The sequence below is a fragment of the Ambystoma mexicanum genome, chromosome 9 (genome assembly GCF_040938575.1).
Source record: "Ambystoma mexicanum isolate Mex_15411 chromosome 9, UKY_AmexF1_1, whole genome shotgun sequence".
Classification (NCBI taxonomy): domain Eukaryota; kingdom Metazoa; phylum Chordata; class Amphibia; order Caudata; family Ambystomatidae; genus Ambystoma; species Ambystoma mexicanum.
In genome coordinates, this window is record NC_090931.1 from 1,553,182,584 (window position 1) to 1,553,202,056 (window position 19,473).

General features: G+C 46.3%; 1 protein-coding gene across 1 annotated transcript; it reads left to right on the forward strand.

The window, feature by feature from the left end:
• Positions 1 to 11,679: 11,679 nt before the first annotated feature.
• On the forward strand, positions 11,680 to 12,813 carry LOC138487587 (zinc finger protein 135-like). Its single transcript, XM_069614057.1, has one exon. The coding sequence runs from the start codon at positions 11,680 to 11,682 to the stop codon at positions 12,811 to 12,813; it is 1,134 nt and encodes a 377-aa protein (XP_069470158.1).
• Positions 12,814 to 19,473: the final 6,660 nt, after the last annotated feature.

Consider the following 19,473-nt stretch of genomic DNA (forward strand, 5'->3'; position numbering starts at 1 on the left):
TAGCCAAAAGAATGCCACCTGTGTGTCTCCTCCTCCCACTCCCCTACAAATGGCAGAGTGAAGTTTCTGTCCTGGACAATTGAGGCCTTTTCTGGGAATTAATTGCATTCCAGTTTGCTTTTCGCTGCATGGGAGTGAACCTGAACTCTTAAATATACTCTAGTGCCAAGGCCCATTTCAATGTTTATGGGCCTCATTACAAATCGCCCGGTATGGAAACAACGGTGGCGGTAAACCCGCTGCCACCGTTGTTTCAATGCCAGGCGATCGCAACTCCTGCAGGCGGGAGGTGATGTTCCCGCCAGGTCTGACCTGGCGGGTTTAACACCGCCCGCCTGCAGGCGGACGAGGAAACACCGCCAGCATTACGAGATGCTGCCGGTGTTTCCATGATCCCCATTCGATCCCCATTCCCATTGAGTCCCATAGGACTCAATGGGAATGGGGATTAACACCATTCTGCCTCTGTGATTCCCGGGAAACCGGGGTTGTAATGCCCCGGTAATTCCAGGAATCACGGAGGCGGAATGGTAATACGGGTCCAGCAGTAACCAGGCGGTTTTACCGCTGCGGTTACCGCCGGACTCGTAATGAGGCCCTATATGTTTTACCTCTGCGATTAACTGAATCGATTCTGAATCAATTCTGGGGTTTGAACTCCCAAATTAATCTGTCACTGCTGGGGTCTTTTCTCCATTTTTCCTTCCTCTGATAGTAGATCCTCTCTCTGAAATGACCAAATTCATGATTGGGGTCTGAATTTTGCACAAAATGGTTTATTGTATATGTAAAATATAGCATATCTGTGTATGATATGATATGATATATCATATGTCATTTATAATGCGCCTATACACAAGTGTTTCAAGGCGCGACGAGGCAAGGGAGGGGGAACAGACAGAAGATGATCCTACTAGGCCAGGTGTCATTCAGATTGCGCAAGTGAAGGGGGAAAGTGCAGGGGGGGGGACAGTGCAATACATGGAATAATAGAATAAATAACAATAAGTAAAAGTACGGCCAGCAGGTGGCAAGTGCAAGGGTACGTGCAGATGTCAGTTGTCAAGTGCTGGTAGTGGGACTGTAGGGCTACAGAAAACAGTCCCCAACCGTGGGGGTTGCTGGGAAGGCAGCGCAGGAGTGCAACTGGTGGGGAGGGGACCTGGGCCCCGAGATTAGAGGGTGGCCCGGTAATCAGTGCAGTTTCAGGGTGCTTCCGGAACCAAAGATGATTCTCCTCAAGTTTCAGGGAGGCAGGAAGGCTGTTCGAGAGGGGGGCCACAGCCGAAGAAAGAGATCTACCACCAATTTGTTGCTTCGAGAAGCGACTTACCCTGAGGGAGTTTGAGGCGGATGAGCGAAGATATCGAGAAGGAAGGTATTTAGGAAGAGAGAGTTGAATGTGTTGAGGCCCCATAAGGCCTTGTGGATGATACAGAGGGTTTTGAACTTAATCCTCGCAGCCACTGGGAGCCAGTGCAGAGATTTCAGTCCTGGAGAGATACGATCCCTGGGCTTGAGGCCAAGGACAAGTCTCACAGTTCTGTTCTGGATAAGTTGCAGGGGGCGGAGGTTAGAAGCAGGCAGATTTAGAAAGAGGCTGTTGCAATAGTCCAGCCTAGGGAGAACCAGAGCTTTGGAGACAGTGAGCTTCTGGGGAAAGGAAGAATACCTCTGAGGAGGTGCAGCTGGTAGTGTGACTTCATAGAGGCGTCAGAGATATGAGGAGAGAAGGAGAGTGTAGAGTCGAAGATGACCCCGAGGTTTTTAGCCTTGCAGGTGGGAACAGGGAGAGGGCCAAGAAAGGCCGGCCAGAGAGCTACAGGAAAGGAGGGAGCGGGTGTGCCGATGTGGAGAATCTCAGTCTTACTGGCATTAAGGCAGAGGTCATTGGCAGCACACCACTTCTGGATAGTAGACAGACAGTCAGAGATGAGGGAAGTAGAGGAGGAGGCCGAGGGTAGCCTGAAGATGAGCTGGGTGTCATCCGCATAGCACTGAAAGTTGGGGCAGAGAGCGGCTATGTGGTGGGCCAGGAGTGCCAGGTATTGATTGAAAAGCCAGGGAGAGAGGTTAGACCCCTGGGGGACCCACAGGTAGAGAAAAAGATAGCAACGTGGAAGGCCCCCAGTTGGACCTGGGAGGGTCAGTCGGAGTGGAAAGAAGTCAGCCACGCCAGAGCCTGACCCAGTTACCAAGGTTATCATGGAGACGGTTGAGCAGGATGGCATGGTTGAGTGTCAAAGGCAGAAGAGAGATCAAGCAGGATGAGGACGCAAGGGGTGTTAGAGTCAAGGTTGGAGAGCAGGTCTTCATGGATGTTCAGGAGAGCAGTTTGCGTGCTTCTGGCAGCTCTGAAGCCAGACTAATGGTGATGAAGACAACCAACAGATTCAGTGTGGAGATTAAAATGGGAGATGGCCAGTTTCTCCAGGAGCTTGGCCAGGAAGGGAGTGATGGAGATTGGGCGATAGTTAGCCGGGCAGGAGGGCTCGGCAGAGGGTTTAGGAGGGGAAAGAGGACAGGGTGTCCTGAGTTTTAGAGATGAAGTGAGAAGCCAATGCTGTACAGAGGGCCTGGGAGGGGACAGGAGAGGTGGAGACTGCAGCAGGATTGCCCAGTTCCTTGCAGATTTTAAAGAGTTCAGATGAGTTGTTAGATGCCGCAGAGACACAGGCTTGGATATGCACTCTCTTCTTGGTTAGGACAGAGAGCCGGTATTGCCTTTGCAGCAGGCGGCAGGCCAGCTTGTCAGAGGATGTACATGAAGCACGCCATTTCCTCTCGGCCACCCTACACATTTGCGTTTTAGGGTGACGAGGTCTGAATCGAACCAGGAGTTGCACTTGGCTTTGGGCTTCAGACGGATTCTCATGACAGGGGCAAGGATATCCAGAGTATCAGATATAGCAGAGTGGAGCGTGGAGAGGGCTGTGTCAGGATGAGAGTCAGCCAGAGGGTGATGGGGGGGAGGGGGAGTGAGAAGGTTGCGGCAAAAGCCTCAGCTGACATGTGCTTCATGGGTCGGATGACCGAGAAGGTGGGTGGCAGTGATGGAAGTGGCTTTGCCTGAGGGGTAGGGAGGGTGAGGTGGGAGGAGTGGAGAAAGTGATCACTCCAGGAGAGAGGAGTGGTGAGAGGGACAGAGGGGGGCAGGTCTGAGGAGATCAGAGCATCAAGTGTGTGCCCTGTAGAGTGAGTTGTGCCAGAGGGGAGAATAGTGCGTGAGAGAGAGTTGCAGAGGTCGCGAAAGAGTCCAGAGGGAGGACAGGAGGCATCCAGGTGGATGTTGAAGTCTCTAAGAAGGAGGAATTGAGTAGTTGAGGCCAGGAGTGAGGCGGAGAGGTCCGCCCACTCAAAGAGGAAGGAGGAAATCTGACCATGTGGCCGATAGATAGTAGCCACAGTAAGGGAATGGCTAGGGAAGTGAGATAGCCTGCAGATGAGGCATTCAGAAGAGGTTGTGGATCTATACTGTGTACTCTTCCCTTTTAGGCCATTGGTGACTGTATATATGTTTAATAGTTCGTATTTTGTTGGTTTTGTTAATACTGCTGAGATTTGCTTTGTGTTTGATTAAAAAGGCCTTTAATAAATGCATATGTATTTTTGATATATACACCTGGCAGAGTAATTTGTGGTGTTGTTTACTGTGTGTGCTTATTGTGGGCTTTCGATCACCCTCACCCCTCCTGAGACCTAGGGCCTTATTACGAGGTATGCGGTAGAGAGATAAGGGGGCCGGTAGGGTTGCCGGCCCCGTTATCCCTCTACCGGCCCATTAGGAGTCTGCTCGCGGGACCCGCTAAGGACGCCTGGTTTTACCAGACATCCTTAGCGGGTCCCGTGAGCGGCCCAGCATGCTAACGGGCCCGTTGTTAGCATGCTCCCCATTCCCATTGAGCCCTATGGGTGCTCGAATGGTATTGGGGATGTACTGGGTCCGGGTTCCCTGAATGGGGAAATACCGGGCCCTCCAAGGTCGGAATGGCCCGGTATTTCCCCATTCAGGGAACCCGGTACCCGGTATGGAGGTAGCCATGCGGCAAAAAGCGGCATGGTTACCTACATCCTCGTAATGAGGCCCCTAGTCTTGACCGCTGCCAATGCTACCTTGATTGGTCTAGCTTGTCCAGAAGGCTACCCTGCTCCAAGAAACTAGGCTGGCCTTCTGAGCCTCTGCCCACCAGGTCAAAGCACAGAAATCCATTTTAACAGTCATTCAAACCTGACAGCAGTGATGCTGTAGCAGGCTCATATCTTGCTAATATGGAATTACCATATGGAAGCTCCCACTGACGGCCCCGTAGACTCTACATCTTCCATTTATGCAGGGTAAGTGTTTTTCCTTACCTCGGCCTCTGGGCAGACAGACTGCCCTGTTGTAAAACAGTAGAAATGTTGGGAGTAATCACCTTTTTCTGCCTGTGCATTTTTTACAGGCACTCACTGAATTCCTAACAGTTTCACGCACTGACTTTGGTTGTGTTTTGGAAATACCACCTGTTTGGTGGCATCATCTAACTTCCTGTGCTACAACATTACAGCACGGTAAGATTTATATCGCCTTGGGTATTAGACCTTAGCTACTTAAAGAGCTTCTTTTTATATGTGTATCCCGGCTACAGAACACTCAATGTTACACATTTATTTTTGTTATAGATCCATACCACAGGTTGTGAGGAACCTATACCAGAATTCTTCTCCTGATGAAGGCCGTTCTACCTGGAGCTACCCAAATGCAATAGGCCTAAACACTATTGTGTCGACTCTCTGTTTCAGTATGCCAATTAAGCAGAAAATATTTCATGTTTAATTCTATATTGTTCCACTATAACCCCTTGGAAATACAAGGGTCTACTTTGAAAATCACCAGATGATTGAAAAGTGTACCAATCTGTTTAGCACATTGTTTTGTTTTCAGTTATGAATGTGTTGGGTTCACTATGCTTTTACTGTATGTTAAGTTCATCAATTTGTCTATATTAATACACAAAATGTCATTTTTTGCTTGAAACTCTATTGAATTGTCAGTGTGTTCTATTGTTGTTGATTCATCTGGAGCGGCCCTGACCAATTGTTTAAACAAATATAGCATATGTACCTAAGACAATAAAATCTTACAATTATTACAAAGCCTCCATCTCTCCTTACTCAATGCATTTTACATGCTTTAAAAATCAAAGTGCAGCCAAGGTTAAAGGGGTGTTGATCCACAAAAACATACATGACCATAATAAATCTCTTTCCACAAAGGCAATGTTGTAAACCTATTTTCCAAAATATGTGATCCTTGAAACACCATTTGCTGTATAGGCGCGCTACAAGTACCCAGTAAATAAATAAATACATGAAAGCCTAAGGTCAAGCAGAGCAGGGCCTCCTAACGAGAGATTATTTAAAGTTTCAGTTGCAACTAAATGGAGATGGGTGTTCTATTGTATCCCTAATGTGTAGTATTTCTTTGGTGAGTAATACATTGAAACGGACTGTTGCCTCCACTTAGCTTCAGGGAACGTAATAAGATAATGGGCAACGCGCCTCTTTTTTGTGTTCATGGGCAACATCAAAGTAAAGCTTACACCTGGATAGTTCATTCTCTTGTGTGTATCCAATCTTGCTCCCATAGACCTTTTCTTTACAAGATGTGGGGTCAACCCCAATATGTCTTTACTACCCTCGAGTTGTTGTAAGATCGTATTACATGTTTCAATCCATCCACCATCAATGTCAGCACTGTGACCCCTATAGCATTCATGTAGGTCTATGTACAGTAAGTTCTTGGGGGGCAGTAATCGTTTGCTATACAGAACTAGCAAGTTCGACAATGCTCCAGCCTTTAAGGAGAGCACGCCCAATTCATAGCGGATCACTGTTAAGGGATCAGTAGGATCTAGTAGGAAGCTAAACACGCTCCTCAACATTCTGGCCTCGATCACGCCAAGCCCAAGTTGTTAAAATTAAAAGTAAGATAGTTTCTGTGCTATAGATGATTTGCAATTATAATATTTAATGATCAGTACAATTTATTGTTCTGTTTTTTTCATTGTTGGTATTATTTTGTCAGCTTTAGAATGTAGAACGCCCCTTGTTGCTGCCTTGTTCTTACCCCAATAGGTGAAATGTGTCACATCTTCTAAGGGCACACCACCGCACCACCTAAAACGCGTCCTCTGTTGCGTGTTGGAAAGTCCCAACACCTTGCTTTCAGTTTTATTCATTGTTAAGTTGTTGGCTTTCGCATAACTATTCAGGGCTACTAAAAGCCTCTGTAGTCCAATTGGTGAGTGATCCATTAGGACTATGTTGTCCGTATACACTAATCATAACAGGCGAAGATCGCCAAATCGAGGCGCTGCAAACTAGACCATTCCAAGAACTTGCCCATGTCAGAAATATAGATATTAAAAAGGCAGGGTGCCAACATGCGTCCCTGCCTGAGTCCACGATATGTGGAGAAGTTGTCTGCTGTGTCACCAGTAAGATTCAGTCTTAACTCTCTGTATGCAAGTAAACCAATATACTTAATAGACACTAGGGAGGCTCCAGGTGGAACTTTTTCTCCACAAAGTATTACGATTAACTGTATGAAAGGCAGAGGTAAAGTCCACAAAACCCATATAGTTGGGTGGTTTTCTGCTTGAATAGATTGATAGACACATTAGGGAGGTACCAATGTTCCGTCGGAAACCGGTCGTGTATTTTTTCAAATGGATGAAAGCCCATATTTCAGTTTCTTTTGACAGTTTTGCTATCTACATCAAGTAGAGTGATGGGTCTATAATTACACAGATTTAAGCAATATCCTTGTTTATAAATGGGAACTACAATTGCGGACATTGGCATCTTCATTACAGAAGTGATATCAGAGAATAGTATAACAAGTATTATAGACCACAATTCTGGGGCATTTTTCTGGACCATATTTGACTGGTGTGAGATAAGCATGGAATCAAGAGAGATGACGCAGACAATGATTCACGTTTCCAAGACCCGGATTGAAATGTCAGGATGCTGTAAGGCCTAACTTGCCCTTTAACTGAGGTAGGGATTTTACCTGCCTAAAGAAAACTAAGGGAAGCCGTGCCTGTAAGTCCAAATGGGTCTGTGTCAAAAGCTATGCTTGCCCTCACATCTAAAAATATACACAGTTTGGGGTTTCTTCTCAACAAAAACAGTGTTTGAAAGTAAAGTCTCAGCTGCTCTCAGCTTAAGTTCTTCTTGGGCTTTCTATCTCAGGCTCAATAGAATTCCAATAGCTGTGTAGCTCATACACTTTCAACCAGGCCTTGAGGTTCCCTTCCCCCAGTTCAATATGGTACAGTTAATACAAGAGAAATATCCTGAGGTTCTCTTTCCCCAAGACTTGGCTCCTTCAATTCTCAGGGTTCTCGTCCCCAAGATTTCAATAGTGTTTCAGTGGCTTACTCACAATGTCCTTTGCTGGTCCTCATTTAGGGCTCCCTGGTCTGCACACAGTTATCAGACCATACGGTCCACCCATCACAGGTCACACAGCCAGGAACCACAGGTCACGCAGCCAGGAACCCTAGGCTTCTGCTTGGCTTGCTTTAGAATGTCTGTGATCTTTGGTCTAGGTGCAGTTATCAGACCAGACGGTCCACCCATCACAGGTCACGCAGCCAGGAAATCTATGCTTCTGCTTGACTTGTTTTAGAATGTCTGTGATCTTTGGTCTAGGTGCAGTTATCAGACCATACGGTCCACCCATCACAGGTCATGCAGCCAGGAAATCTATGCTTCTGCTTGGCTTGCTTTAGAATGTCTGTGATCTTCACAGTAGAGAGCTCTTTGGTCTAGGCGCTGTTGTCGGACTGAACGGCCCACCCATTACAGGTCGTGAAACCACAAGTCTCTCCCTTAGATTTGGTTAGCCCCTCACAGGCCCTTGGACTTTAGGTTTTCCACACTTGGCTTTCCTTTTGGCTAGTGTAACCCTTTTCTGAATCAGTCTTTTGCTTTGCCACAAGCTCATAAATCTTCCTCACATTTGTGGTGCAAATACTTAAGTGATTGTTCAACTTGCCATTTGCTTTCATTCAGTTCACAACATTGCTGATACACAGTGCGACATTCACAATGTCAGTTTAATCTTCAAATGTTCGTTTGATATTCAATATCACTTGTTCATAATCAAATTAGCAGTTTCCATTTAGTTCGGTATTCACTATATTGTGCCTTCACTCATATAGCACTTTGCATTCAGTTCTGTATTCAATACAGTGTGCTTTCACTCATATAGCACTTAGCATTCGGTTCAGCATTCAATATCGTTCGCTTTCACTTCGGTTTGCGGGCCATTACTTGCCTGGAGTCCCATGGGAGAGCTCTGGTCTTCCCATGTCCTGACACTCACCGGCTCTTCGCATCTCCCTTCGGCGGCTCCACCTGTTCCTGCTAACCTCTTCTGAAGTCGGGAATCAGACTTCATATGCACTGCTCTCTCTCCGGCACAGCCTTGCACACGCCAGCTTCCCAGTCCCCAAAAAGAACGCTGACCGCATTCTCTCTGCTGGGAGATGCTTCCTGCAGCTCAGCTATTAGACAGCTCTGTCTGCCTGCCTTCCACACTGAAGGCTCTCGGTCCTGCACACGCCAAGTGACCCATTCTCCCCGGGTCCTGCAAGTCTTCTGGGATTGTTGCCGGTCTTCAGACTTCCTAGTCTTGCCCCACTCCGGCGGTTCTCCTTCTCTACTCACATGGTTGCCTCTTTTAACTTTATGCACCTGAGCCCTCTTATGGGATTCAGGTGTGTGTTGCTGTCTTGATCTGCCTGGCTACAATGAGCTCAATTAGTGGGACATGCCTGACCTTCAGTACTGCATGGCCTTACACCTCTCTTCTTCGTCTCAGTACTAGAGTGGTGTTGGTCATAGGAAGTGTGCATTGCTCCCAGTTGCCTCTTCCTCTGCTAAGTAATAGAGTGGTGTTGGCCATAGGAAGTGTGCATTGCTCCCAGTTGCCTCTTCTTCGTCTCAGTAATAGAGTGGTGTTGGTAATAGGAAGTGTGCATTGCTCCCAGTTGCCTCTTCCTCGTCTCAGTACTAGAGTGGTGTTGGTCATAGGAAGTGTGCATTGCTCCCAGTTGCCTCTTCCTCTTCTCAGTACTTGGTGGGTATCTACAGGGAAAGATAGGGCATGAGTGGACACAGCCCATGAAGGCTGAGGGAAGGAAGGGTGCATATATATTAGGGAAGGGGGGATACCATGTCTCCCCATCCAGCACTCTCTCCCCAATCCCCCTCCACTCAGATGATCCTCCGTTGCTTCTCGATTCCCCAGGGTCAGGATCCAAAAGCGATGGCCCTTCCCTGGCCACCTGAGCAAAAGATCCCTTGACAGTAGCTGTGAAAGTGCCTTCTGGTTTCTCACACAGGCCATTGGGACCTGGGACTCTGGAATCGGAAGATTCCTAGATTTAATAATTGAATACCCTTGAAAAGAAGAGTCCATTTATTCTCTGAAGAATGTGAGGCCACAGCTTAGCTGAACTTACTGAAGCCCAAAGGCCAGAAAATTAGATGTCCAAACTGTTATTAATTAGGTTAATTTGGATCCCCAACTGAGAGAAGCTCTATCTTATTGGCTGCTGACCAAAAGGGTGCATCAGATTTAGTGGCCAAAATACTTAACATGGCTTCACCACCAAGCTGTATCATAAGATAATGACGTGTAACACCCCATTTTTATAGTTTTGTTTCATAGATTTAAGTTTCTTTATTTTAGAAGTGGGTGAGTCAAGCCCTCTCTAGGCGATGCTCACCAATCGCAGAAGTTCCCTTTTTTTATTGGGTGGCCTCATCATGCACCTGGGGGTGACAAGGCTTGCCTATTCCCCCTTTCAAGGAAGTCTCCTTAGATGTTCTTGAAGGAATACACTGAAGACTATGGGTGAAAGTAATGTGCTCATCTCAGTATCTACCATTGTCTTATGTTGTAATGTGTTGAATTTAGAGATGTTTTGTGGTCTCCAAGTAACTGGATCCCGAGGGATTAATTTCCATCCGTCTATTAATTTCTCATTTTTCTGGAGTCTCAGAGTATGACTATCATCCAGCTTATTTCTTGGTGGAATCCTACAGCTGTGCCTTCTTGACCCCTTACCATCTTCCCTCACTAAATCTATTCTCCAATTTATTGTATTTTATTGCGCCTGTCTCTTGATTTCTATCTCCAATCTGGTACCTTTCCCCAATCCGATAAAAAGCTACAGTTATACCTCTTCTGAAAAAAGCTAAGCTCAGCACCTTTGATCCATCTGACCTGTGCCCTCTGTGGCTATTATCATCCTGTTCTAAAACTTAGGAACATATGGCATATGCACAACTCTTATTTGAACTTTAATGGTGTGTTTTCTTCTTGACAGTCTGGTTTTTGTGCGGGTCTTTTCAGGGGGACAGCACTATTGGCTTTATCCAAGTTCATCCTGCATGCTTATCATTACACACGTTCTTCTATTTTGGTTCTTCTTGTCCTCCGTGCCGCATTTGATATAGTCGGGCACAATACCTTATTGAAACTCTTCACTGGGTATTTCTGGCACAGCTTTCTCCTGGTTTGCTTCTTCTGTGCCCTGGATGGTACATTCTCATCTTCTGTGTCTCTTCCCTTTGGCGTACCCTAAGGTTCCTCTTTGTGTCTCTACACTTTACACTACTACTGTCTCTTTACTGATTTCTGCCTTTGGATACCATGGTCATTTTTATGCTGAAGGCACTCGGATATATTTTTTGTTTCCTTCATTTTGTTTTGATATTCATCAACGTCCATCTTTTAGCCATGGAATCCTTTATGACTACTCACTATCTCTGTATTAACCCTAATTATATATGTAATGTATTACAAATAAACATTTCCTTTGTTTAACAACATTCCAGACATGTTTTAATGTTTTTATAAACATTAACCTTTTTGCTTGAAATCAGGGTATGCTGTTGAAACGCCATGACACGTTTATTTGAAACTTTTCTGAATTCAATGACTTTTTATTAAAGTCTATCAAGTCTTTTTATTATACATTTTAACTTAAAAAAAGTGTACCTCTGTCAGAACTAACTGAGATTCGGAGCCCTTCCTTGAAATTCATCTGTGTTTTACATGGTATCTATCAGGCCATTAAAATAAGTGATAGCAGGGAGGTGGGAATAAGGATATCATTGAGACAGTGGTAACTTTCACATTTATTTAATCGTATTTTCTAGGATACATCAAATGAGTGAAGCAGGGTTTGCCCCAAGGTTAACCCTTATCCCTCCTACTGTCCAGTGCACTGTAGAGCAGCTCACACACTTCTATGTGTGTGCTCATTACTTATATATTTTCTAAATCCACGTAGAACTCGCAGAGCAAGTACTTTTTTCCGTTTTTTATTTCCTGATGTGGGAATGTTCAAATGAGGTCCGTTTTATTATTTTACATTATAAAGCTGTGAACTGGGGTCAAGTTTAAAGATTGTACTTTTCACAGGTATGTGTGATGTGATGGCCAGGTAGTCCTTTCGATCCTGTGAGGATCACACATTGTGTTCTTAGGAACAAGAACTAACTGGCCCTCAGCAGGTCTATTGATTTATGATGTATAATGAAAGAAAATAATACCTGCAACCTTTGCTTCTGTCAACAGGAAACGGAGCCATTACCACATCCAAGTACCTCCAAATGAATCCAGGAAATTGCATGTACTGCGATCAGCGCTTTCTGGAGCACTCCCAACTCCTGGCACATATGATGATCCACACGAAGGGGAAAGTATTTACATGCAGCGTCTGTGGAAAGTGCTTCATTAACAGGCGCAGTCTAGTCACACACAAAACTTTACACTTGGGCAATAAACTCTATGTCTGTACAGAGTGTGGTAAAACCTTTACCAAGAGCTCAAATCTGTACCAGCATCAGAAAATCCATACAGGGGAGCGACCATACCAGTGTACAGAGTGTGAGAAAAGCTTCACACAGAGGTCACAGTTGTACAGACATCAGAAGGTGCACACTGGGGAGAAGCCCTTTGAATGCACAGAGTGCAAGAAACGCTTTAGTCAATCCTTAACTCTGATCAGGCATCAAAGAATCCATACTGGAGAGAAGCCCTACAGGTGCACAGAGTGCATGAAAAGCTTCAGTCGCTCTGCAACTCTGAACATCCATCGAATGACACATACAGGAGAGAAGCCGTATGGGTGCAATGAATGTGGGATGCACTTTAGTCAAACATCAAAGCTGAGGCGACATCAGAGAACCCACATGGGAGAAAAGCCATACCAGTGTACTGAATGTGGGAAAAGCTTCACTCAGAAGTCACATCTGTACAGCCATCAAAGGATCCATACTGGAAAAAAGCCATATGAATGTGCAGGGTGCAATAAAAGATTCAGTGACCCCTCCTCTATGAACAGGCACCGCAGGACGCATACTGGAGAGAAGCCCTACGAGTGCACAGAGTGCAAGAAAAGTTTCAGCCACTCCTTAACTCTGATCAGGCATCGAAGAATCCACACTGGGGAGAAGCCCTATGAATGCACAGAGTGCAGGAAAAGCTTCACTGACTCATCATCTCTGAGCAGCCATCGGAGGACACATACAGGGGAGAAACCCTATGGGTGCACAGAGTGTGGGGTGCACTTTATTGCATCAACAACGCTAAAACGACATCAGAGATCCCACACTGGAGAGAGACCATACCAGTGCACAGAGTGTGGAAAAAGCTTCACCCAGAGGTCGCATTTGCAGAGCCATAAGAAGAAGATCCATTCTGTGAAGAAGCCCTCGGAATCACAGAGTGTGGAAAGCACTTAGATCTGGCATTAAACCTGGGAGGATATCCGAGATCCTACATGGGGAGGTTGGTCTGTGTTAGTTGGAAACATGCTGAGCCCTCCTAAATCGACGGCATTCCAGCTGCAGTGCCATTCCCCAGTACACCGGGTTTAAGGTCCCACAGCAGAAGAGAGAATATAGATATAAGTAATTACGGTAGGACTGTAAACTCTGCATTGGACAAAGGAAGGTTAAAAGGAACTGACATGCTTCTAATTCCAGCAGTGACCCTTGTCCCAGCATGCCCTGACTCATATTCCCAAACATCACTGAATTTATTGGAACATGAATCAAATTAAGACATTCCAAACCGGGGAGGAAAACAAAGCCTAAAAAAAGAGAAGAAACAGAAGTAGTAAATCAGTCATTCTAAGTAAATGGACCTAAAGTGAAGATAAGAGGAAGCACAAGTGTAGTGGCAAATATAAAGAACCCGTATTGAAGCGGCTGCTGATCAGGAATGAACACATGAATGTCAATACAAAGAAGAACTGGACACCTAGGACTCTGGGCCGAGGGGAAGATTGTTTACTAAATGCATAGACAAAAAAGGAAAAAAGAGACACTGCAGATTCTGCTGTAGAGTTCCAGAGACCACCTCACACCCTCTGTCTGGATATGAGACTGTCCTAGCAAGACAAAACATGAGCTCTGCAAGTGCTGTAATATTTCAGCGCTAGGGAACCTTCAATGCATGGAGTGAAATAAACCTACACACAAGTAGGGTTACACAATGTGTTGCAACATAGGTAGTAAAATAATGTCCAAGTGATCGTTCAGTCCTGCACGCAGAGAGGGAGAGATTATGAAATATCACATAATACAATTGGGACGTTCAAAATGTGAACCAGAAAATAAGTTGTACAATGTAGGAGGTTTGATATGGAATAGGAGAAAGGTTACACTTGCTTTAACGAATGATGGTAATTGTAGAGCTCTGGTTAGTTTACTTGGGATGCACACACTCATTAGATTCTCAAGCTGAATGTTTTTCACAAGGTGTGACAGGGAACTCCTGTCCGTAGAAATAAGCCAAAGCAAGAAATGTGATCGTACTGACACATTTACACAAAGCATGGTTTAGAACAGAAGAAATGAAGAAGGTTGCAGGGCTGCTTGGTTGAGTTTACACAAAGCACGGCTTTGAAAGGAAGACGGTTGCAGGGCTGCCTGGTTGAGTTTACACAAAGCATGGTTTATAACGGAAGACGGTTGCTGAGCTGTCTTGTTGAGTTTACACAAAGCACGGCTTAGAAAGGAAGACGGTTGCAGGGCTGCCTGGTTGAGTTTACACAAAGCACGGCCTAGAAAGGAAGACGGTTGCAGGGCTGCCTGGTTGAGTTTGCACAAAGCATGGTTTATAACGGAAGACGGTTGCAGGGCTGTCTTGTTGAGTTTGCACAAAGCATGGTTTAGAACGGAAGAAAGGAAGACGGTTGCAGGGCTGCCTGGTTCAATTTCATTGTCATTTTACTTTCGCGCCTAGAAACACTTGTGTACTGGCGCGTTAAAAATGCCATATCATATCATATGGGCTATTCTCATGGCAGCGTGGTAGCTTTTATTTCTTATAGTAGTTTTAGTAATGCTGTCACTCTTCCTCAATAAGTATATTTTTAATTTAAAATGAAACTTAATATAATAATGTCTTCTTATACCGTTAAATAAAATATGGCTATATTAGACAAATTAAAAGAAAATCAATCAAAATTATTATTTAGTCTTCCACAAAATAAAAAAGATTCTAAAATCTCATATGATGCAATGAAGCAGTGATTACTGTTGCTGTGGCGCTGCTTTGCTAAGGAGGTATGACCTTTCCTAGACACAGCTCCAAAAACAAGCCACAGTAAATGGGCTCAGAAGAGCACTTATCATGCCCGTGTGAGAGTCGTGTGGCATTTCATGCTCTCCGGTAATGTAATGTTATCATGCCCGTGTGAGAGTCGTGTGGCATTTCATGCTCTCCGGTAATGTAATGTTATCATGCCCGTGTGAGAGTCGTGTGGCATTTCATGCTCTCCGATAATGTGAGAGTCGTGTGGCATTTCATGCTCTCCGGTAATGTAATGTTATCAGGCACGTGTGAGAGTCGTGTGGCATTTCATGCTCTCCGGTAATGTAATGTTATCATGCCCGTGTGAGAGTCGTGTGGCATTTCATGCTCTCCGATAATGTGAGAGTCGTGTGATGTTATCATGCACGTGTGAGAGTCGTGTGGCATTTCATGCTCTCCGGTAATGTAATGTTATCATGCCCGTGTGAGAGTCGTGTGGCATTTCATGCTCTCCGGTAATGTAATGTTATCATGCACGTGTGAGAGTCGTGTGGCATTTCATGCTCTCCGGTAATGTAATGTTATCATGCACGTGTGAGAGTCGTGTGGCATTTCATGCTCTCCGGTAATGTAATGTTATCATGCCTGTGTGAGAGTCGTGTGGCATTTCATGCTCTCCGGTAATGTAATGTTATCATGCCCGTGTGAGAGTCGTGTGGCATTTCATGCTCTCCGGTAATGTAATGTTATCATGCCCGTGTGAGAGTCGTGTGGCATTTCATGCTCTCCGGTAATGTAATGTTATCATGCACGTGTGAGAGTCGTGTGGCATTTCATGCTCTCCGGTAATGTAATGTTATCATGCCCGTGTGAGAGTCGTGTGGCATTTCATGCTCTCCGGTAATGTAATGTTATCATGCCCGTGTGAGAGTCGTGTGGCATTTCATGCTCTCCGGTAATGTAATGTTATCATGCCCGTGTGAGAGTCGTGTGGCATTTCATGCTCTCCGGTAATGTAATGTTATCATGCACGTGTGAGAGTCGTGTGGCATTTCATGCTCTCCGGTAATGTAATGTTATCATGCACGTGTGAGAGTCGTGTGGCATTTCATGCTCTCCGGTAATGTAATGTTATCATGCCCGTGTGAGAGTCGTGTGGCATTTCATGCTCTCCGGTAATGTAATGTTATCATGCACGTGTGAGAGTCGTGTGGCATTTCATGCTCTCCGGTAATGTAATGTTATCATGCCCGTGTGAGAGTCGTGTGGCATTTCATGCTCTCCGGTAATGTAATGTTAGAGAAATGTCAAAGTTGAAGGCTAAGAAGAGTGTGTGGTATGGAAGCAAGAACACAAGAGGAGCCCCCCCCCCGATCCCTACTAGTGTTAATCTCTAGTTAGCTGTGAATACAACCAGCTCGAATCACAGCTTGTCCTTAAAGAGCGGACCCACAAATAATCCTTCTCTTGTCAGGCACCCACCCTCTGGCACTCGGTCCCCATATCGGGTCGAAATGCTCCCACAATTCTCCAATTTTGCAAATCTCTCAAAATGTGGCTTTTTCAACAGTACCTGATCAAGAACTATTGCAGTTGATGCTCAGACCGCAACTCTCAGTACTGCACTACTCTTAAAATATGCCAGCCCAAAACGCTGGCTCCCCATACCCTTACAGCGTTCCACTACTGTTAATAAATGCCTGCCAAAACGCTGTCTGCCCATGCCCTGTATAGCGCTCCACAGTACTGCACTACTGTTAAAATATGCCAGCCAAAACGCTGGCTCCCTGGGCCCTGTACAGCGCACAAAGTACTGCACTACTATTAAAATATGCCAGCCCAAAACGCTGGCTCCCCATGCCCTATACAGTGCTCCACAGTACTGCACTACTCTTAAAATATGCCAGCCCAAAACGCTGGCTCCCCATACCATTACAGCGTTCCACTACTGTTAATAAATGCCCGCCAAAAAGCTGTCTGCCCATGCCCTGTACAGCGCTCCACAGTACTGCACTACTGTTAAAATATGCCAGCCAAAATGCTGGCTCCCTGTGCTCTGTACAGCGCACAAAGTACTGCACTACTGTTAAAATATGCCAGCCCAAAACGCTGGCTCCCAATGCCCTATACAGCACTCCACAGTACTACACTACTGTTAGAATATGCCAGCCCAAAACGCTGGCTCCCCATGCCCTAAACAGCGCTCCACAGTACTGCACTACTGTAAAAATATGCCAGCCCAAAATGCTGGCTCCCCATGCCCTGTACAGCGCTCCACAGTACTGCACTACTGTTAAAATATGCCAGCCCAAACGCTGGCTCCCTATGCCCTGTACACCGCTCCACAGTACTGCACTACTGTTAAAATATACCAGCCCAAAATGCTGGCTCCCTATGCCCTATGCAGTGCTCCACAGTACTGCACTACTGTTAAAATATGCCAGCCAAAACGCTGGCTCCCCATGCCCTATACAGCATTCCACAGTACTGCCCTACTGTTAAAATATGCCAGCCCAAAATGCTGGCTCCCCATGCCCTGTACAGCGCTCCACAGTACTGCACTACCATTAAAATATGCCAGCCCAAAACACTGGCTCCCCATGCCCTATACAGCGCTCCACGGTACTGCACTACTGTTAAAATATGCCAGCCCAAAACGCTTGCTCCCCATGCCCTGTACAGCGCTCCACAGTACTGCACTACTGTTAAAATATGCCAGCCCAAAACGCTTGCTCCCCATGCCCTGTACAGCGCTCCACAGTACAGCACTACTGTTAAAATATGCCAGCCCAAAATGCTGGCTCCCCATGCCCTATACATCTCTCCACAGTACTGCACTACTGTTAAAATATGCCAGCCCAAAACGCTTGCTCCCCATGCCCTGTACAGCGCTCCACAGTACTGCACTACTGTTAAAATATGCCAGCCCAAAACGCTTGCTCCCCATGCCCTGTACAGCGCTCCACAGTACTGCACTACTGTTAAAATATGCCAGCCCAAAACGCTTGCTCCCCATGCCCTGTACAGCGCTCCACAGTACTGCACTACTGTTAAAATATGCCAGTCCAAAAGGCTGGCTCCCCATACCCTTACAGCACTCCACTACTGTTAAGAAATGCCCGCCAAAACGCTGGCTCCCCATGCCCTGTACAGCGCTCCACAGTAATGCACTACTGTTAAAATATGCCAGCCAAAACGCTGGCTCCCCATGCCCTGTACAGCTCTCCACAGTACTGCACTAATGTTAAAATATGCCAGCCAAAACGCTGGCTCCCCATGCCCTGTACAGCTCTCCACAGTACTGCACTAATGTTAAAATATGCCAGCCCAAAAATCTGGCTCCCCATGCCCTGTACAGCGCTCCACTGCTCTTGAGTTAGGTGCACTTAAAACATAATAAATATATAATAAATAAAAATGCATACAATATTTAATAGTAGCATGGATGCCGTTGCAGCAGACGGCAACCTGGGCAGCGCCATGAAGCAGAGCAGGATAGACCTCGGGCAGATAGAAACAGCGACCTGGGCAGCGCCATGAAGCAGAGAAGGATAGACCTCAGGCAGATAGAAACAGTGACCTGGGCAGCGCCATGAAGCAGAGCAGGATAGACCTCAGGCAGCGACCTGGGCAGCGCCATGAAGCAGAGCAGGATAAACCGCAGGCAGATAGAAACAGCGACCTGGGCAGTGCCATGAAGCAGAGCAGGATAGACCTCAGGCAGCAACCTGGGCAGCGCCATGAAGCAGAGCAGGTGACATCTCAGGCAGATAGAAACAGCGACCTGGGCAGCGCCATGAAGCAGAGCAGGATAGACCTCAGGCAGCGACCTGGGCAGCGCCATGAAGCAGAGCAGGATAAACCTCAGGCAGATAGAAACGGCGACCTGGGCAGTGCCATGAAGCAGAGCAGGATAGACCTCAGGCAGCAACCTGGGCAGCGCCATGAAGCAGAGCAGGTGACATCTCAGGCAGATAGAAACAGCGACCTGGGCAGCGCCATGAAGCAGAGCAGGATAAACCTCAGGCAGATAGAAACAGCGACCTGGGCAGCGCCATGAGGCAGAGCAGGATAAACCTCAGGTAGATAGAAACAGCGACCTGCGCAGCGCCATGAAGCAGAGCAGGATAAACCTCAGGCAGATGGAAACAGCAACCTGGCCAGCGCCATGAAGTAGAGCAGGATAGACATCAGGCAGATGTAAAACCTACATTTTAAACCAGATTTAAGAAAATTACAGTTCTGGCCAAAAATTGGTAACATAAAACCTTCAACAACAGGACAGTTTATCCTTGGGTTTGACACCTCAGGCTTGAATTCCCAGTCCGGCTTCCCTCCCCCTCTAAGGTCAGTCACAGTCCTGGTGTATTTAAGAGTCCTCTTGAAGCCGTAGTTTCTGGTACTTTGTTTCTTGCACCTCTAAAAAGTGCAAGTGGCTCAAGTGCATCCACACACTATGCCCCTCCAGAATGGCTGATTGAGCTGGCAAAAGTGTGGCAGACCACATGGCCTCCACTAGGAAATGGAAGGCTTCACCTGGGTGCTTTGTTGCCCCTATATCTCTGACCACCTCCCTGCCCCATGGTGCTGGCTCCATTTTACAAGTTCCTGAACTGGTCTACCTCCTCACTGAGTCACAAAGGTCTTGGGCCTATGGTAATCTTTTTCCTCTCTGCTTCTTCTCTGATTTTGTTTGCTTCCATGACATTTCACCATGTGCTGACCCCTCACCCATCCCTGGGCCACCCGGTCTAAGCGTAGGGTTTGCCACCTCCAGCCCATCCCCTTCTGGCTCCTCTCTTTTCTTTCAGATGTTGTCCTCAACCTCCTCAAGACTTGCAGCTTCTCTTTGTAATGTAACT